Source organism: Aquarana catesbeiana, linkage group LG02 (genome assembly GCF_042186555.1).
Source record: "Aquarana catesbeiana isolate 2022-GZ linkage group LG02, ASM4218655v1, whole genome shotgun sequence".
Classification (NCBI taxonomy): Eukaryota; Metazoa; Chordata; class Amphibia; order Anura; family Ranidae; genus Aquarana; species Aquarana catesbeiana.
The window spans coordinates 380,768,842-380,790,522 of record NC_133325.1 but is presented as its reverse complement, the minus strand read 5'-3'; the positions used below and the strand labels follow the sequence as shown (position 1 = coordinate 380,790,522).

The following is a 21,681-nucleotide window of genomic DNA, read 5'->3' as shown; positions in this document are numbered from 1 at the left end:
TGCTCCCATGATACATAAAGCTGTTACTCCAGCACTGGCGGAGGTGATTTCACCACCACAGTTACATACTTCAGCATATATGCTGAAGCGTGGGGGCAGCAGTGGGTGGAGGAGCGTTTTGCTCCTACCTTTTGCGGGAGGATGCCCCCATGCTTCGGCATATATATATTTTAGGCACAGGTTGCGTTAAATGTTTTATTTTTTACTATGCTGTTTTTGTATTTGCTTTGCAGGTATGGTAAGTCTTACTGTTATACTGTAATGTTACTTTGTTTTATTGTTAACCATCATTTGCTTAGCAGGTACGCCATTCAGTTGCAGCGCGGATTTATTTATCTTGACAGCAACAGCGTTTGCTCCCACGATACATAAAGCCGTGACTCCAGCGCTGTCGGAGGTGATTTCACCACCACAGTTACATACTTCAGCATATGTGCCGAAGCGTGGGGGCAGCAGTGGGCGGAGGAGCGATTTGCTCCTACCTTTTGCGGGAGGATGCCCCCATGCTTCAGCATAACTAAAAGGTGCATGTATGCCCATCATTAGAAGTGGGCGGATGAAGGGAGGTATTCTAATGGTGGGTATACCCACCGATCAATCTCTTTTTTTCGTTCAGCCCACAGGCTGCATGAAAAAAAAATTTACAATATATGCCCAACAAGACCAGCAACGTACTGGTATGTTGCTGGATTTTGAGTGGTTATACCAGAATGATGTCTGCAGGTTTAGGTATCATCTTGGTATTATTCTTTTCAGCCAGTGGTCGGCTTTCATGTAAAAGCAATCCTAGTGGCTAATTAGCCTCTAGACTGCTTTTACAAGCAGTGGGAGGGAATGCCCCCCCACCGTCTTCCATGTTTTTCTCTGGCTCTCCTGTCCCAACAGGGAACCTGAGAATGCAGCCGGTGATTCAGCCAGCTGACCATAGAGCTGATTAGAGACCAGAACGGCTCCAAACATCTCTATGGCCTAAGAAACCGGAAGCTACGAGCATTTCCTGACTTAGATTTCGCGGATGTAAACAGCGCCATTGGGAAATTGGGAAAGCATTTTATCACACCGATCTTGGTGTGTCAGATGCTTTGAGGGCAGAGGAGAGATCTAGGGTCTAATAGACCCCAATTTTTTCAAAAAAGAGTACCTGTCACTACCTATTGCTATCATAGGGGATATTTGCATTCCCTGAGATAACAATAAAAATGATTAAAAAAAAAAAAAAATGAAAGGAACAGTTTAAAAATAAGATAAAAAAGCAAAAAAAATAATAAAGAAAAAAAAAAAAGCACCCCTGTCCCCCCTGCTCTCGCGCAAAGGCGAACGCAAGCGTCGGTCTGGCGTCAAATGTAAACAGCAATTGCACCATGCATGTGAGGTATCACCGCGAAGGTCAGATCGAGGGCAGTAATTTTAGCAGTAGACCTCCTCTGTAAATCTAAAGTGGTAACCTGTAAAGGCTTTTAAAGGCTTTTAAAAATGTATTTAGTTTGTTGCCGCTGCACATTTGTGCGCAATTTTAAAGCATGTCATGTTTGGTATCCATGTACTCGGCCTAAGATCATCTTTTTATTTCATCAAACATTTGGGCAATATAGTGTTTTTTAGTGCATTAAAATTTTAAAAAGTGTGTTTTTTCCCCCAAAAAATGCGTTTGAAAAATCGCTGCGCAAATACTGTGTGAAAAAAAAAATGAAAAACCCACCATTTTAATCTGTAGGGCATTTGCTTTAAAAAAATATATGTTTGGGGGTTCAAAGTAATTTTCTTGCAAAAAAAAACAAAAACAAAAAGTGTCAGAAAGGGCTTTGTCTTCAAGTGGTTAGAAGAGTGGGTGATGTGTGACATAAGCTTCTAAATGTTGTGCATAAAATGCCAGGACAGTTCAAAACCCCCCCAAATTACCCCATTTTGGAAAGTAGACACCCCAAGCTATTTGCTGAGAAGCATGTCGAGTCCATGGAATATTTTATATTGTAACACAAGTTGCGGGAAAGAGACAAATTATTATTTTTTTTTTTTGCACAAAGTTGTCACTACATGATATATTGCTCAAACATGCCATGGGAATATGTGAAATTACACCCCAAAATTCATTCTGTTGCTTCTCCTGAGTACAGGGATACCACATGTGTGAGACTTTTTGGGAGCCTAGCCGTGTACGGGACCCCGAAAACCAAGCACCGATTTCACTCCTCACTGCCTATCACAGTTTTGGAGGCCATTGAATGCCCAGGTGGCACCCCCCCCCCCAAATGACCCTATTTTGGAAAGTAGACACCCCAAGCTATTTGCTGAGAGGTATAGTGAGTATTTTGCAGACCTCACTTTTTGTCACAAAGTTTTGAAAATTGAAAAAAGAAAAAAAAATTTTTTTTTTCTTGTCTTTCTTCATTTTCAAAAACAAATGAGAGCTGCAACATACTCACCATGCCTCTCAGCAAATAGCTTGGGGTGTCTACTTTCCAAAATTGGGATCATTTGGTGGGGGGTGTGCTATCTTGGCATTTTATGGCCTTCGAAACTGTGACAGGTAGTGAGGAGTGAATCAAAAATTTACACCCTGAAGGTGGTGATTGGTTTTCGGGGCCCTGTATGCAGATAGGCTCCCAAAAAGTGCCACACATGTGGTATCCCCGTACTCAGGAGAATCAGCAGAATGTATTTTGGGGTGCAATTCCACATATGCCAATGGCCTGTGTGAGCAATATATCATTTAGTGACAACTTTGTGCAAAAAAAAAAAAAGTTTGTCATTTTCCTGCAACTTGTGGCAAAATATAAAATATTCCATGGACTCAACATGCCTCTCAGCAAATAGCTTGGGGCGTCTACTTTCCAAAATGGGGTCATTTGGGGGGGGGGGGGGTTGTGCCATTTTGGCATTTTATGGCCTTCAAAACTGTGATAGGTAGTGAGGAGTGAAATCAAAAATTTACGCCCTTAGAAAACCTGAAGGCGGTGCTTGGTTTCGGGGCCCCGTACGCAGCTAGGCTCCCAAAAAGTCCCACACATGTGGTATCCTTATACTCAGGAGAAGCAGCTAAATGTATTTTGGGGTGCAATTCCACATATAACCATGGCATGTGTGAGCAATATATCATTTAGTGACAACTTTTTGTAATTTTTTTTTTTTTTGTCATTATTCAATCACTTGGGACAAAAAAAATAAAATTCAATGGGCTCAACATGCCTCTCAGCAATTTCCTTGGGGTGTCTACTTTCCAAAATGGGGTCATTTGGGGGGGGTTTCTTGAGATAAGCAGTCATAAACTTAAAGCTGTGTAAATTCCAGAAAATGTACCCTAGTTTGTAGACGCTATAACTTTTGCGCAAACCAATAAATATATGCTTATTGACATTTTTTTTACCAAAGACATGTGGCCGAATACATTTTGGCCTAAATGTATGACTAAAATTGAGTTTATTGGATTTTTTTAAAAACAAAAAGTAGAAAATATCATTTTTTTTCAAAATTTTCTGTCTTTTTCCTTTTATAGCGCAAAAAATAAAAACCGCAGAGGTGATCAAATACCATCAAAAGAAAGCTCTATTTGTGGGAAGAAAAGGACACAAATTTTGTTTGGGTACAGCATTGCATGACCGTGCAATTAGCAGTTAAAGCAACGCAGTGCCAAATTGTAAAAAGTGCTCTGGTCAGGAAGGGGGTAAATCCTTCCGGGGCTGAAGTGGTTAAATACCAAATATGGGAATCAAGACACTCAAATCTCTACTTATCCCCTGATCTGGATACTTAGATCCCAAGGTCATGAGGGTTTGGTTTCTACCTTGTATTCTCACTTATTACATACAAAATTACACCCCTGGTGGTAAAATCCAAATGGCAGTCCTTACATGTCCAGTGAAGACTGGGAGAACGTTTGTTCTTCCCACCTATGGGTTTCCCCCGACTGTGAATAATAAACTCAACTAGCTATATATTTTTTCACCAGACATATCAAACTCCGTCCCTTCTACACATAATGGACCTGTCCAGTGGTGTTCCCCTATTGGAATCCGGTAGCTTATTTAGTCACCCCCTTATTATCTACAGTGCCTTGAAAAAGTATTCATACCCCTTGAAATTTTCCACATTTTGTCATGTTAAAACCAAAAACCTAAATGTATTTTATTGGGATTTTATGTGATGGAGTAACACAAAGTGGTACATAATGGTGAAGTGGAGGGAAAATGATAAATGGTTTTCAATTTTTTTTACAAATAAATATCTGAAAAATGTGGCGTGCATTTGTATTCAGCCCCCTTTACTCTGATACCCCTAACTAAAATCTAGTCAAACCAATTCCCTTCAGAAGTCGCCTAATTAGTAAATAGAGTCCACCTGTGTGTAATTTAATCTCAGTATAAATACAGCTGTTCTGTGAAGCCCTCAGAGGTTTGTTAGAGAACCTTAGTGAACATACAGCATCATGAAGGCCAAGGAACACACCAGACAGGTCAGAGATAATGTTGTGATGAAGTTTAAAGCAGGGTTATGTTATAAAAAAAATCCCAAGCTTTGAACATCTCACGGAGCACTGTTCAATACATAATCTGAAAATGGAAAGAGTATGGCACAATTGCAAACCTACCAAGACATGGCTTTCCACCTAAACTGACAGGCCGGGCAAGGAGCGCATTAAACAGAGAAGCAGCCAAGAGGCCCATGGTAACTCTGGAGGAGCAGCAGAGATCCACAGCTCAGGTGGGAGAATCTGTCCACAGGACAACTATTAGTTGTGCAATCCACAAATCTGGCCTTTATGGAAGAGTGGCAAGAAGAAAGCCACTGTTGAAAAAAAGCCATAAGAAGTCTCATTTGCAGTTTGCGAGAAGCCATGTGGGGGACACAGCAAAACTGTGGAAGAAGGTGCTCTGTTCAGATGAGACCAAAATTGAACTATTTGACCTAAAAGCAAAACTAACACTGCACATGATCCTGAACACACCATCCCCACCGTGAAATGTGGTGGTGGCAGCATCATGTTGTGGAGATGCTTTTCTTGAGCAGGGCCAGGGAAGCTGGTCAGAGTTGTTGGGAAGATGGATTGAGCCAAATACAGGGAAATCTTAGAAGAAACCTGTAAAAGACTTGAGACTGGGGCGGAGGTTCACCCTCCAGCAGGACAATGTACTTAAACATACAGCTAGAGTTACAACGGAATGGTTTCGATCAAAGCATATTTATATGTTAAGGCCCATACACACGATAGGACTTTTTGACAGCAAACATGCAAATTAGCTATCTTAAGGCAACATCTGACCGTGTGTACGCTCCATCGGACAAACTTTTTCGGTTTTCATCGGACAAATGTTGGCTGTGCAAACAGACAAACTTTCCGACAACAAATGTCCTATGGTGCAAAATCCTATCGTGTGTACACAAGTCCATAGATCTTTAGTCCAAAGTACAAACACGCATGCTCAGAACCAATGCAAAAGATCAGACAACAATACAGAAGTTGACCAAAGGGTGGCGGTAAAGAGCTGAAAAACCACGTGATTTGGTGAAAGTTGGCTGAAAAAGTCCTGCTGTGTGTATGCTTAATTAGTTTACAGCCAACGCCCTTTGTACAAAAATCCAGGGCAAAGTCTGATTGTGTGTATGAGGCTTTAGAATGTCCCAGTCAAAGTCCAGACTTAAATCCAATTAAGAATCTGTGGCAAGACTTGAATATTGTTGTTCACAGATGGTCTCCATTAGGGATGAGCCCACAGTTCAACTTGAACTTCGGGTGTTCGTTTGTTCTAAAACGAACCGAACATATAGGGCGTTCGCAGAAAATTTGAGCACCGCGGAACGCCCCATAATGCACTGCGAGATTGCAGTGCATTGCTGTATCATGATTGGTCAAAGCATGCACCTGACCTGCATGCTTTGGCCAATCACAGCATGCTTTGCTGAGAGAGACATAATTGCTAGTGGAACAACTGGCATTTGCCAAAGCAACACGCACCCTAATAGTATACTTCTTTTCTATGCGAGAAAAGCCATAGTACTAAAGTGGAAGTCAACCATTCCCCCCACACTGTCCTCATGGAAGCAACTAGTCAACGCAATGATACCACTCTATAAAGCAACATATCTGTCCCGAGGGTGCCCCAAAAAATACGACATGGTCTGGCATTTGTGGATAGACTCAGATTCCACAACAGATGATCATGCCCTCAGGGGATAAACCCAGATAGATCTCCTCTACTTCTGTCCAGCTTTTCTGAGCGCTGAGACTTAGACCCCAGATGGATAGTCTTACTAACTTACTAACTGACATATCAGCATGGATGTCGCACCACTTCCTTAAACTAAATCTCTCTAAAACTGAGCTATTAATATTCCCCCCCGCCCGTGCCCCCCTCCATGACTTTTCCATCAAAATCAACAATGCAACCATCAGTCCCTCCCCTCACGCCAGGGTACTAGGTGTAATCCTAGACTCCGACTTGTCATTTCAGCCTCAAATCCAATCATTGTCAAAAGTTTGTAGAATTCACCTCCGTAACATCTCTAAAATTCGCCCTTTTTTAACAAATGAAACCACCAAGCTCCTCATTCACTCCCTTGTTATCTCTCGCCTTGACTATTGCAACTCCCTTCTCATTGGCCTACCGCTCCATAGGCTATCCCCTCTTCAGTCTATCATGAATGCTGCTGCCAGACTTATCCACCTTACCAACCGCTCAGTGTCTGCCAACCCTCTACTTCAATCCCTACACTGGCTCCCAATCACCCAGCGAATTAAATTCAAAATTCTAACCACAACATACAAAGCCATTCACAACTCTGCCCCAAGCTACATCACTAATCTTGTCTCCAAATATCACCCAAATCGTCCTCTCCGCTCTTCTCAAGACCTCCTGCTTTCAAGCTCTCTCATCTCCTCCTCCCATGCTCGTCTCCAGGATTTCTCCAGAGCCTCTCCCATCCTCTGGAACTCGCTTCCTCCATCTATCCGGCTAGCCCCTACTCTTGCTACCTTCAGGCAATCCCTGAAAACTCATCTCTTCAGGAAAGCCTATCATGTCTCCAACTAATCTCCTACCACTTCCACCAGCTCATTCCCCACAGTTACAACCTTTTGTACCACCTGCCCCACCCTATTAGATTGTAAGCTCCTCTGAGCAGGGCCCTCTTAATCCTATTGTATTGTATTGTATTATATTATAACTGTATTGTCTCCCTTTTATATTGTAAAGCGCTGCGTAAACTGTTGGCGCTATATAAATCCTGAATAATAATAATAATAATAAAATAGTCTGAGATGCTAGCCTAAAAATCAATACAACTACATTTATTCTACATCTATTCTCAAATGTCCCTATAGAGTCCAAAGTCAATAACTGAAACCGGGAGACAACTCCACAAGGAAAAATATCTCATATCAACATCCTACCATGTGTTACCTGAGCAGCGATTGTGTTGTGTTTAGTTATGTTGATTTTAGAGAATCTGTTAGTAGTACTATGTTATGCACATGAATATGTGCACCGGTTGGCCGGGGTATGCCCCAATGGCCCTGTTTTGTACTGCTTAAAGAAATTTTCAATAAAAAGAAGTTTAAAAAAAAAAAAAAAGAGAGAGCCATAATTGGCCAAAGGCAGGGTGCCTTTGGCCAATCATGGCTCAGGGGGACTAAGTCCATGCCCCACACTATATAAGGCTGCTTACAGAGCGGCCGTGTGTAGTGTTGTTGGCGTGGACAGAGAGATAGCTTGAGTTAGATTATGCAGGCAGGTTATGCAGTTATATATATATATATATATATATATATATATATATATATATATACTCTGCATTTAGCATAGACTATATATTCAGTGTTTACTCGATATTCAGGCAGCGCAGGCAGTGTATATATATATATATATAGTATATCACAGTGTTATTTTATTATAAAATTCATGTCAGTAGTAAACATCTGAGAGATTTTGGAAACCTTGAAATTATGCTCACATGAAAATACAACTGGATCAAACACAAAAGTTGAGCGTATACATGTAGAGAAAAGGAGAACCAAGTTGTGCTCACAAAATTCAAATATTTGCCATTGTTTCATTAAAAACAAAAATCTATTTTTCTTGTACGCTACATGTTTCTCATGTTTCAGTACAGGCAAATACTGTATACTGCTTTCTACAAGTTATGCATAATCTTTTTTTCCCTTTTATACTATGCAGCATTTCTTTAGAGTACAAAATCCTACCCGCGCAGTAGAGTACAACTTTACACGACATTTTGGCTTGTTTGATGTCTCCCGCTCCTAAAGCAGTTCCGACCCTGATATTGGCAGCCGTGCCAAAGCCATACGGAAGCTGTGGAGGAATATATTACATGAATTAGAAATCTGGCCAAGACATTGCTAGTGAAGATTATTTTAGTTTACCAGCATGGTAAATGACTGCATCCTCACATCACATCCTCTGCATCCTCACATTATCCCAGTGGACAATTTATCCAAGTGAATAAATACTAGTATGAAAAAAAAACATAATTTTGAATTAAATTAAAATATACAGTATAGCATAATGTCTTTTGAATACTCCATTGCAGGTTGCTGTGAATACCACTAGCTGTTGTGTGAACAATTTTCTCTAAGTAATGTCAAAACTACATAGATCTTTATTTTGTCTGAAAATCATTGATTCACCAAATTATTTAGATATTCTTGCATTTCCTTCATATACCTTGTACAAAATCCTGGTAAATGGAACCCAGAGAAGCTCTAATACTGTATATAAATAGCTATGTCGGGGCTTTGTGTTTAGCGCCACCTCCTTTATATATCTCCCTATTGAAGGGTTAATTAGAAGAATATACATTTAGGATAACAATGGATAATATTTCATGCTTGGATGTAGAGTGCTTCTTTAATAATTCAGTTTAAGGCCCCTTTCACACTTATCCCTTTCATGACTAAGCCTATTTTGGAAATTTGATGTTTACAAGTTAAAATTCGTATTTTTTGCTAGAAAATTACTTAGAAACCCCAAACTATATATATATATATACATATATATATATATATATATATATATATATATATATATATATATATATATATATATTTTAGCAGAGAATCTAGAGAATAAAATCGCGATTGTTGCAATATTTTATATCACACGGTATTTGTGCAGCGGTGTTTTAAACGCAATTTTTTGGGAAAAGGGACACTTTCATGAATTTTAAAAAATCCAAACAGTAAAGTTACCCCAATTTTTTTGTATAATGTGAAAGATGATGTTACGCTGAGTAAATAGATACCAAACATGTCACGCTTTATAATTGCACGCACTTGTGGAATGGCAACAAACTACGGTACCTAATAATTTCCATAGGCGACGCTTTAAATTTTTTTTACGGTTACCAGGTTAGAGTTAAAGAGGAGGTCTAGGGCTAGAATTATTGCTAGCACTCTGACGATCGCGGCGATACCTCACATGTGTGATTTGAACACCATTTACATATGCGGGCGCGACTAAAAGACCCCCGATCCCTCCTTTGCACTTCAAAGTATTCAGATCGCCGAAAACGGTGATTCTGAATACTGTGTATTTTTTTAAAATCTGCGCCATTGGCAGCCAAGTAAACGGGAAGTGACGTCATGACGTTGCTTCCTCGTTTACATTTAGAAGTCTGAAACGAAGCCGCCCACGGCTTCGTTCCAGCCTGCCCCCAGCCGCCGAAGGCAGCCGATTGTACACCAGGCCTCCCGTTCGATCATAAGAGCGGCGGGAGGCGGCGGGAGGGGGGGGTGTCCCCTCCCGCTCCTCCGGTATAACAGCCGAGCGGCTTTTAGCCGCATCGGTTGTTATATTCAGATAGCCGATCGCCGGCTCTAAACAATGGAAAGCCGAGTACGCAGATCTGCGTACGCTCGGCGGGAAGCGGTTATACGACTTGTCCCACGATTTTGTACTGCAAAATCGTACGACAAGTCATTCTCCATGATTTTCAATGGCTACCATTCATATTGGCACTACTTTAAGTTGTGCCGACTTAAAAGTAGTCCCTGCACTACTTTGGTCCAACTTCCATGCGAGTTGTACTCCATAGACCTCAATGTTAAACCATCAAGTAGCATGCAAATCGTACTTGAATAATATAGACACGATTTCAGTACGACTTTGTAAGCCCAAGCCTCACACCATGTACAGTACCTGACCACGAGATTGTGTTTCTCGGCGACAGGGTACTGTGCATGTCTCGCTGATGGGGAAAGGAAAACTTTTTTTCCTTTCACGATGAGCGACAGGCAGTGCTGACAGCTGTCTGGTATGAATCATGAGGGGGAACGCCGCGCCAAGTTTTAAATGATAAAACAGGGTGGGTTCCTAAAACAGGGTGGGTTCCCCCGTTCCCCCCCCAGGGGCATACCAGGCCCTTAGGTCTGGTATGGATTGTAAAGGGAACCCCCCTACACCGAAAAATCGGCATGGGGATCCCCCCAAAATCCATACCAGACCCTTATCCGAACATGCAGCCCGGCTGGTCAGGAATGGGGGTGGGGACGAGCGAGCGCCCCCCCCCCCCTCCTGGACCATACCAGGCCGCATGCCCTCAACATGGGGGGGTGGGTGCTTTGGGGCAGGGGGGCGCCCTGCGGCCCCCCCACCCCAAAGCACCTTGTCCCCATGTTGATGAGGACAAGGGCCTCTTCCCAACAACCCTGGCTGTTGGTTGTCGGGGTCTGCGGGCGGGGGGCTTATCTGAATCCGGGAGCCCCTTTAATAAGGGGGCCCCCAGATCCTGGCCCCCCACCCTTTGTGAATGAGTATGGGGTACATTGTACCCCTACCCATTCACCTAGGGAAAAAAAGTGTCAATGAAAAAACAGTACACAGGTTTTTAAAGTAATTTATTAGGCAGCTCTGGGGTCTTCTTCGGACTTCGGGGGTCTTCTTACGACTTCGGGGGTCTCTCCGGTGTCTCCTCCCGGTGTCCTGATCTTCTGCCAGCTCCTCCACTATCTTCTGCCGCTCTTTTGCTAGCGGTGGCCTAGACTTCTGCCTTCTGCCTTCTTGTCTTCTTCCGATGTTGACACGACGCTCTCTCCCGCTGGAATGCTGTGTGTGAGCCGCACGATCACTTATATAGGCCGTTTTCCCGCCCCCTTATACGGTCACAGTCCCGGGGCATGCTGGGACTGTGCTGTCATAAGGGGGCGTGGTCAACATCACCCGATGACCATGCCCTCTTATGACGGCACAGTCCCAGCATGAACCGGGACTGTGACCTCATAAGGGGGCGGGGTCACCGCCTATATAAGTGATCGCGCGGCTCGCACACAGCATTCCAGCGGGAGAGAGCGTTGTGTCAACATCGGAAGAAGAGAACAGGGGACAAGACAGCGCAGAAGACCGGGCCCCCGCTAGCAAAAGAGCGGGAGAAGATAGCGGAGGGGCCCAGCAGAAGAACCGGACACCGGGAGAAGAGGACGAACACCGGGAGAAGAGGCCGGAGAGAGCAGAGAAGTCGGAAGAAGACCCCCGAGGACGGAAGAAGACCCCCGCAGCTGCCTAATAAATTACTTTTAAAACCTGTGTAGTGTTTTTTTATTGACACTTTTTTCCCTAGGTGAATGGGTAGGGGTACCATGTACCCCATACTCATTCACATAGGGTAGGGGGCCGGGATCTGGGGGCCCCCTTATTAAAGGGGGCTCCTGGATTCTGATAAGCCCTCCGCCCGCAGACCCCGACAACCAATGGCCAGGGTTGTCGGGAAGAGGCCCTTGTCCTCATCAGCATGGGGACAAGGTGCTTTGGAGTGGGGGAGCTGCAGGGCGCCCCCCTGCCCCAAAGCACCCACCCCCCCATGTTGAGGGCATGCGGCCTGGTACGGTTCAGGAGGGGGGTGCGCTCACTCGTCCCCACCCCCTTTCCTGACCGGCCAGGCTGCGTGCTTGGATAAGGGTCTGGTATGGATTTTGGGGGGACCCCCACAATGATTTTTCAGCGTAGGGGGGGTTCCCCTTACAATCCATACCAGACCTAAGGGCCTGGTATGCCCCTGGGGGGGAACCCACGCCCGTTTTTTATGGCTCGGAGTTCCCCCTCATGATTTATACCAACTACTGTATGTTATCATTTGTTAATGCCAAAGTTGTGGCAAAGTCGTACAAAGTAGTACTGCTCCCAAATTGCGTTAAAATCGCTGCAAAATCGCGGTAAAATCGTGGCAAAATAGCCGCCGCGAAATCGCTCGACTTTGAAGTCGTATAAGTGTGAAAGGGGCATAAAGCGGTGTTCCAGCCGCAAATTTTTTTTAAAAAAGTCAGAAGCTACAAACACTGTAGCTGCTGACTTTTAATAAGGACACTTACCTGTCCAGGGAGCACATGATGTCGGCCCCCCGAGGCTGATCCGTCCATCGGATCGGGTGCAGGCGCCGCTATTCCAACTAAGGGAAACCTTACAGCTTCACTGCCGGTTTCTGACTGCGCATGCGCAAGTCCCGCAGCGCTTTGTGAATGGCCAGCTTGTCTTCTGGGACACACACAGGTCCCAAAAGACGGTGGTGCTCGCTGAAGAAGAGGATGTGACGTCCTGGGCTACGGCCCGGCTGAATAGGAAGTACACTTGTACTTCCAAAAAAGATATTATTGAAAGAAAAAATAATTCAATATCCAAAAATGAGGGGTGGAGAGGTGGTCTTTCGTTTAAGACCACCTCTCAAAAGTGAGTGGAACTCTGCTTTAATCAGGACTTCCAGGGCCCTGTAGCCAAGGTTAAAAAGTAAGAGGGAGACTGATGGTAGAATTTAACCCCTACACCTATCAGTCCATAGTTTTAAACAGGGTACTCTTACAGCCTTCTAGACACTATTTCAATTCCCTGAAATTGCAAGTCTTGTTCAGAGATTTTAGCACGAGGACATGTCTCAAGAACTTTGTTTATCAAGAGTAGCATCCTTAAAGTGTCACTAAACCCACATCATAAAAAACTATCAATTAGATATGTGCATATATATGTGATAGAGTCTTGCGAGCTACCAAAAACTGAAAGTAACTATATATACTAGAAACACAGTGTGTGTGTGAAAGGTATTCAAAAGACCAGCTGCTAGCACTGATCACATCCCCATATGCATGTGCACAAAAATCTAAATTTAAGAGTGCAGCGCTGAATCAGTAAATATAAACAAATATAAAAAACCATTGAATCAAACAACATATAAAGTGCATAATTGAATGTCCATAAAATAAAGTGCATAAAAAGTCTATATTAAAACAGGGAAAATTCCACAAATGGATGTTGATTGATGAACAACTAAATGTAATTGTGAAATCCTATATATAAAACTTCCAGACCACAAACTAATCACCTCACTCGTGTTCCCCCTCAATGGGTATAGGCTCAACTCTGGGAGTGCAACCCCTCTGAGGAAGACACGTGACCCTGTGTCGAACATGAGTAGGAGAGGGGCTAGGACGGTGAAGGCACTCTATAGCGATTTGAGGAGCTGATCAAAATTTTGGATGTGCAGCTCTATGTTGCACTTTAGACCCATGTTCATATTAGTGTGGTGTGCTGGAAGCACCCACATATTGTGAGTACCCTGTACATTTTAATAAACACATGTAAAAGTATTTTAAACAATTCACGCACGATTGGACTCTTTTTCTCTGCATATTTTCTGCTGCTGACATACTGAGGTGGAGATCTTAGGAGAAGTTTAGGAGCCAGCTGTGTTGGATATCTCACTGAGTGTTGGGGTGGCTCACAAGCGTTTTCTGACCCTGCTTAGTTGGGGGATGGCACTCCCAGAGGTGAGCCTATACCCATTGGAGGTGAGCATGAATGAGGTAATTCGTTGGTGGTCTGGAAGTTTTATATATAGGATTTCACAATTACATTTAATTGTTCATCAATCAACATCCATTTGTGGAATTTTCACAGTTTTAATATGGATTTTTTTGCACTATAGACTATAGAGTCGCACATGTGGGCGTATACACAGTGGTAAATGATAGCCCATTCCCTCCCTCCCTCCTCTTCCATGCCCACTAACTAGCTAAATACAATGGAGGTGGGATATTACATGTAGATTGATGGAGGCTTCAACGTGGTACAGCCTGTGACTGGCAGAAATCCACCCATACCATGTTAATACAACAAAATAATAAAGATTTTATTTCAAATATATATTTGTATGACAATTTAAAGTTTATTACTATTAATGATTTATTTTTACTTTGCATTTCCATAGGCTGTTTTTTTTTGTTATTTTTACCAGCAGCAGAGGACTTGAAGCCCCTCCTTATGTTTCCCTGCAGACTGGCTGGGAAAGATCTGGGTCATGTGACAGCTGTATATCGATTATGAAGAAGGTACTGAGATGTTTTTTTAAATAATTAAAATAATTACAGTGCCATCATCCACATACAGAAATAGAAAATACAATGTAAATTAAACGGTGTGTGTTTAGTATCACTTTAAGCTCCCATCTGGCAAAGCTGAATATATATATCAGAATAGAAATGCTGGTTGCAGGGGCGGACTGACCATCAGGCAGTTCGGACACTGACCGAGAGCCCTTCGCCAGTAGGGGGCCCCATGACAGCTTCCACTTCGGGACCTGATCTACCCGTCAGCTAGCTGTGATTTACGGGCAGATCGGGTCCCTGCTCACTGCTAAGAGACTGCAGTGTAAACAGACCTCTCGTGATGCGCTCCTCCCCGCCGGCCCCTTCTTCCCTCCCGTCCACCCCAGGTGCTTGTATCTGTCATCACCTCGGATGCACAGAAGAGAGGAGGGGCCGGCGAGGAGGAGCGCATCACGAGAGGTCTGTATACAGCCTCTTCCCGTGCTACTCTGCATCTAGGAAGGAAAGTGCAGCAGCTTGTACCATGTGCTGCTATTAGAAAGTTGCTGCACAGCTTCCCACCCACAGTGTCCCCCTGTGCCCCCTACCTCCCCACAGTGCCCCCCTGTGCCCCCCACCTCCCCACAGTGTCCCCCTGTGCCTTCCACCTCCCCACAGTGCCCCCCTGTGCCCCCCACCTCCCCACAGTGTCCCCCTGTAACACCCACCCACAGTGTCCCCCTGTGCCCTCCACCCCCCCACAGTGTTACCCTGTGCCCTCCACCCCCCCACAGTGTCCCCCTGTGCCCCCCGCCTCCCTACAGTGTCCCCCCTGTGCCCTCCACCTCCCCACAGTGACCCCCTGTAACACCCACCCACAGTGTCCTCCTGTGCCACCTCCCCACAGTGTCCCCCTGTGCCCTCCACCCCTCCACAGTGTCCCCCTGTGCCCCCCACCTCCCCACAGTATCCCCCTGTGCCCCCCCACAGTGTCCCCCCCACTTCCCCACAGTGTCCCCCTGTGCCCCCCACAGTGCCCCCCTGTGCCCTCCACCTCCCCACAGTGACCCCCTGTAACACCCACCCACAGTGTCCCCCTGTGCCACCTCCCCACAGTGTCCCCCTGTGCCCTCCACCCCCCCCACAATGTCCCCCTGTGCCCCCCACCTCCCCACAGTGTCCCCCTGTGCCCTCCACCCCCACACAGTGCCCCCCTGTGCCCTCCACCTCCCCACAGTGTCGCCTTGTGCCACCTCCCCACATTGTGCCCTCCACCCCCCACAGTGTCCCCCTGTGCCCTCCACCTCCCCACAGTGTGCCCTTCACCCCCCACAGTGACCCCCTGTAACACCCACCCACAGTGTCCCCCTGTGCCACCTCCCCACAGTGACCCCCTGTGCCCTCCACCCCCCCCCACAGTGACCCCCCTGTGCCAACCAACCACATTGTCCCCCTGTGCCCTCCACCCCCCCCACAGTGTCCCCCTGTGCCTTTCAGCCACCCCCCATGGTGGCCCCCTGTGCCCTCCACCCCCCACAGTGTCCCTCTGTGCCTTCCATCCCCCTCCCATGGTGTCTTCCTGTGCCCTCCACCCCCCCACAGTGTCCCCCTGTGCCCCCCACCTCCCCACAGTGTCCCCCTGTGCCCTCCACCCCCCCCCACAGTGTCCCCCTGTGCCCTTCAGCCACCCCTCACGGCGCCCCCCTGTGCCCTTCACCTCCCCACAGTGTCCCCCTGTGCCCTCCACCCCCACACAGTGCCCCCCTGTGCCCTCCACCTCCCCACAGTGTCGCCTTGTGTCACCTCCCCACAGTGTGCCCTCCACCCCCCACAGTGTCCCCCTGTGCCCTCCACCTCCCCACAGTGTGCCCTTTACCCCCCCACAGTGACCCCCTGTAACACCCACCCACAGTGTCCCCCTGTGCCACCTCCCCACAGTGACCCCCTGTGCCCCCCCCCCACAGTGACCCCCCTGTGCCACCCAACCACAGTGTCCCCCTGTGCCCTCCACCCCCCCCCACAGTGTCCCCCTGTGCCTTTCAGCCACCCCCCACAGTGCCCCCCTGTGCCCTCCACCCCCCACAGGGTCCCTCTGTGCCTTCCATCCCCCTCCCATGGTGTCTCCCTGTGCCACCCACCCACAGTGTCCCCCTGTGCCACCTCCCCACAGTGTCCCCCTGTGCCCTCCACCCCCCACAGTGTCCCCCTGTGCCCCCCACCTCCCCACAGTGTCCCCCTGTGCCCTCCACCCCCCCACAGTGTCCCCCTGTGCCCTTCAGCCACCCCCCATGGCGCCCCCCTGTGCCCTTCACCCCCCACAGTGTCCCCCTGTGCCTTCCATCCCCCCCATGGTGTCTCCCTGTGCCACCCACCCACCGTGTCCCCCTGTGCCCTCCACCCCCCCACGGTGTCTCCCTGTGCCCTCCAACCCCCCCACATTGTCTCCCTGTGCCCTCCAACCCCCCACAGTGTTCCCCTGTGTCTTCTCTCCCAACAGTGTCCCCCTATGTCCTCCACCCCCACTGTGTCGCCTCCCCCCCGATGGCTACCCTGAGAGACACTGTGTTAAGTCTGGAGGATCCCAGTGCTCTACTGTGTGCCCTGTGTTTTGGTTTGTGCCCTGCTATTTGCCCTACTGCGTGTCCCATGGCCTGCGATGTGCCCTGCTGTGTACCCCCTTATGTGCCCTACTCTGTGCCCCTTGCCCTGTGATGTGACTTGTGATATGCCCTGCTGTGTACCGCCTGTTGTGCTCTACTGTGTGTCCTGCAATGTGCTCTACTGTGTGCCCCATGCCCTGGGATGTGTGCCTAATGCCCTGTGATGTGCCCTGACGTGCACTGCCTAATGTGTCCTGTTCCCAAGGATGTGCCCTGGGATGTGCCCTACTGTGTGCCCTGTGCTCTGCTGTGTGCCCTACTATGTGCCACATGCCCTGTGATGTGCAGCAAGCTCTGCTGTGTATCTCCTGATGTGCCCCGCTGTGTACCCACTGATGTGCCCTGTACCCCCTGTGATGCACCATGCTGTGCTCAATAATGTGCCCTGCTGTGTACAGCATAAAAAACCCTGCTGTGTGCCCCTTGATGTGCCCTACTGTGTGCCCTGTGATGTGCCCCATGCCCTGTGATGTGCTCAGTGCCCTGCTGGGTGCCCCATTATGTGTCCTGTGTGCCCTGTGATGTGCCCTACTGTGTGCCCCATGATGTGCCCCGTGCTCTGCTGTGTGCCATGTGATGTACCTTACTGTGTGCCCCATGATTTATGTAAGTGGGGCTTTGTGTAGGTGTGGCTTGCATGTGGGCAAGCCACATATAATACTATACTATATACTGGTGTGCATCTACATACTCATGGTTACCTGCTTGCCGACCGTATACTGTACATATACGGCGGCAAGACGGCTCACGCTGTGATTGGACACAGCGGGAGCCAGTCAGCAGGTCAGGTGGACCCGGTGTCCGCCGGGATCCGCCGGTTGTTCCAGAGAGAGACAGAACGGCGGTCTGTCGATGTAAACAAGGCAGATCGCCGTTCTGTGAGAAGGGGAGGTAGAGATCCTGTGTTTCTGCTAAGCAGGAACACGGATCTCTGCCTTCTCACAGTAACATCACATCCCCCACAAATAGTTATGACTTCCTAAGAGCACATTTAAACCCTCATGTTAACCCCTTCCCTGCCAGAGTCATTAGTACAGTGACAGTGCTTTTTTTTTAGCACTGATCACTGCATTGGTGTCACTGGTCCCTAAAAATGTGTCACTTAGTGTCCAATTTGTCCGTCGCAATGTCGCAGTCCCACTATAAGTCGCTGATCGCCGCCTTTACTAGTAAAAATAATCCAGTGAATCTATCCTATAGTTTGTAGATGCTTTAACCTTTGCACAAACCAATCAAAACGCTTATTGGGATTTTTTTTTTACCAAAAATTTGTAGCAGAATACATATTGGCCTAAATTTCTGAAGAAATTAGATTTTTTTCCATTTTTTTATTGGATATGTTTTATAGCAGAAAATAAGAAATTTAGTTTTTTTTTCAAAATTGTCAGCCTTTTTTTGTTTATAGTGCAATAAATAAAAACCGAAGAGGTGATCAAATAACACCAAAAGAAAGCTCTATTTGTGGGAAAAAAAGGACATACATTTTATTTGGGTACAGCATTGCACAACCGCGCAATAGTCAGTTAAAATAACGCAGTGCCGTATCGCAAAAAATGGCCTGGTCATGAACGGACTAAACCTTCCAGAGCTCAAGTGGTTAATGTCTTATGCTGGCTGCAGTAGTTCCTTGGCTCCCAATTACTTTGCTTAGATAACTGGTTAATTTTCAGGTAGAAAGGTAATCCCCTCTGTTCAGAGGCCCTGTCCTGGATGGTGGCCAGTGTTACCAACCGCCGTAGATTTACGGGCATCCGTAAATTTACCCCCTTTTTCGGGCTGCCCGTTAAAGTCCGTTAGGGCACCGGTGCCCGTAAAAAAGATGACCGCGAGCCGACCATTCAACTGTGTATGCACCGTTCCGAAGCTGGCCGGGCTCGGGAAAGCTTGTACGCACTCGGCAGGGCGGCGCATGCGCAGTAGCATAATTGCACCACCCGGCGCCATTTTTGAATAAACGATCGAGCAAGAGAGACCACGGCTGCCGGTGACTTAAGTCCTGCAGTGCACTCTTCATAGGCGGAGGAGCCGAGCAGCCAGGGGTAACGGTGAGGAGGACGACTCGGTGACAGGTGAGAGGAGCCCCCACTGTGTGTAATCACCTCTTTATCCTGGAATGACTGCGACATGGCACTGCAGGAACTACAAGTAGCAGCGTGCCCGTGTGTAGAGCCCTACCATAGAACACAGAGGCACATTGTGTTGTGGTGCAGTGAGCAGGAGAGTGACTGAAACTGTGGGGGGACAGAGAGAGAGGAGGATATTACTGGGAGCCGGGAGGCTGAAGCCATGCCATGCAGGGGACAGAGACTGGTGATGTGCTCTGTCCACCATCATATTACTTCTCCAGTCCACATCATCAGTGTACTGTGTCCTCCTCCTGTGCCCCTTTCACCTCCCCACAGGTCAGGTGAAAGGGGCACAGAAGGAGGACACAGCACAGGAAGAAGTAATATGATGGTGGGCAGAGGAGGAGGCTACTGTGAGGTGGTGAGGAGGACACTATCATGCCTGCAGCTTCTTTCCATCTCCTGTAGTAAGCCCGCAGCCTCTGTCCACCTCCTTTAGTATGCCCGCAGCCTCTGTCCACCTCCTGTAGTATGCCCGCAGCCTCTGCCCACCTCCTGTAGTATGCTCTCAGACTCTGTCCACCTCCTGAAGTATGCCTGCAGCCTCTGTCCACCTCCTGTAGTATGCCCACAGCCTCTGTCCACCTCATGTAGTTTGCCCGCAACCTCTGTCCACCTCCTGTAGTATGCCCGCAGCCTCTGTCCACCTCCTGTAGTATGCCCGCAGCCTCTGTCCACCTCCTGTAGTATGCCCTCAGACTCTGTCCACCTCCTGTAGTATGCCTGCAGCCTCTGTCCACCTCCTGTAGTATGCCCACAGCCACTGTCCACCTCATGTAGTTTGCCCGCAACCTCTGTCCACCTCCTGTAGTATGCCCGCAGCCTCTGTCCGCCTCCTGTAGTATGCCCGCAGCCTCTATCCGCCTCCTGAAGTATGCCCGCAGCCTCTGTCCACCTTGTGTAGTATGCCCGCAGCCTCTGTCCACCTCGTGTAGTATGCCCACAGCCTCTGTCCACCTCGTGTAGTATGCCCGCAGCCCCTGTCCACCTCCTGTAGTATGCCCGCAGCCTCTGTCCACCTCTTGTATCATGTCCGCAGCCTCTGACCATCTCTTGTCTTTTATCATGTCTGCAGTCTCGGAGGGGATCCTAGAAAGGGGTCAAGAGTGGGAGCGCCGCCGGGATGGGGGTTACGGGAAGAGACAGACATGTGTGGACTGTGGGGAGGAGACTATACAATAAAACCAGAGCCTCCAAGCTGGAGCCGTCTGACTGAGCCCTGCACAGTGCACCTGAGAGGAGGTCAGTGACAGCGCCGCCAGGCCAATCTGAGGGGTATCACTGATGTAAGCAGGGGAGTAAATACAATAATGTAAAGGGGCACCGATATAAAGGTTCCCCCCTTTATTAGTAATCCCCACTCTTACCTTAGTGTATTCACTCCGCGGAAGGTGGCCTCTGGTCACCATCCTGCAGAGTCTGATGTAAGGGAGAACTCTGTGCTGGCTGGGTTATAGTATCCTGACCTTCTTGTAAATTGAGAAATATGTTTTTTGACTTTTGCTTAACTTAAACACATTGCTAATAGCACTAGCTATGTGTTTATAGTTCAAATATTAATATTTGCACTGTTTAGCACTAAAAACAGTCATTTTAGGTACGTTTTTGCAGTGTCAGTAAAGAATGTGGATCCGTCAGTAAATTTCATGATTTTTTGCTAGTAAAAAATTGGTTTGTAAATTTTGGTGTTCTGCCAGTAAATTTCACTTCAGCGGGTTGGCAACACTGGTGGTAGCACTGCCAACTTTATTTTAAAATACACTCTTCCACTTAGTGAAGGTTCTGGCTCTCTTATTTAATTACAGGTTTAGTGCAATATCCTGTTTGGGGAGGGACATTTATTATAAACCTCTCAAAAGAAGGCTACACAATGCTTTTTTCTGAACTTGACTTTTCCCACATAAGTGGATGCCTTATTAATACAAGCTTGGACACATAGGAAAGAAGTTTATAGAAGTTTATAGAAGTATACCAGTGAATTGAAGACAGGAAAAAATCTTCATAAATACCCATGAATCTGTCTGTACACCAATCCAAATATGTGTTAAATATTGTTTATATATACAGTGGGGACGGAAAGTATTTAGACCCCCTTAAATTTTTCACTGTTTGATATATTGCAGCCATTTGCTAAAATCATTTAAGTTCATTTTTTTCCTCATTAATGTACACACAGCACCCCATATTGACAGAAAAACACAGAATTGCTGACATTTTTGCAGATTTATTAAAAAAAGAAAAACCGAGATATATCACATGGTCCTAAGTATTTAGACCCTTTGCTGTGACACTCATATATTTAACTCAGGTGCTGTCCATTTCTTCTGATCGTCCTTGAGATGGTTCTACACCTTCATTTGAGTCCAGGTGTGTTTCATTATACTGATTGGACTTGATTAGGAAAGCCACACACCTGTATATAAGACCTTACAGCTCACAGTGCATATCAGAGCAAATGAGAATCATGAGGTCAAAGGAACTGCCTGAAGAGCTCAGAGACAGAATTGTGGCAAGGCACAGATCTGGCCAAGGTTACAAAAAAATTTCTGCTGCACTTAAAGTTCCTAAGAGCATAGTGGCCTCCATAATCCTTAAATAT

General features: G+C 46.8%; 1 protein-coding gene across 1 annotated transcript in view; it reads right to left on the bottom strand.

Annotated features, from left to right (window-relative positions):
- Window positions 1–21,681, bottom strand: part of LOC141128077 (multidrug and toxin extrusion protein 2-like) — a 281,272-nt gene that overhangs the window by 97,998 nt on the left and 161,593 nt on the right. Inside the window, exon 11 of the mRNA XM_073615142.1 lies at window positions 8,195–8,303. Coding sequence (XP_073471243.1) covers window positions 8,195–8,303 — 109 coding nt within the window. The remainder of the gene's footprint in view (window positions 1–8,194; window positions 8,304–21,681) is intronic.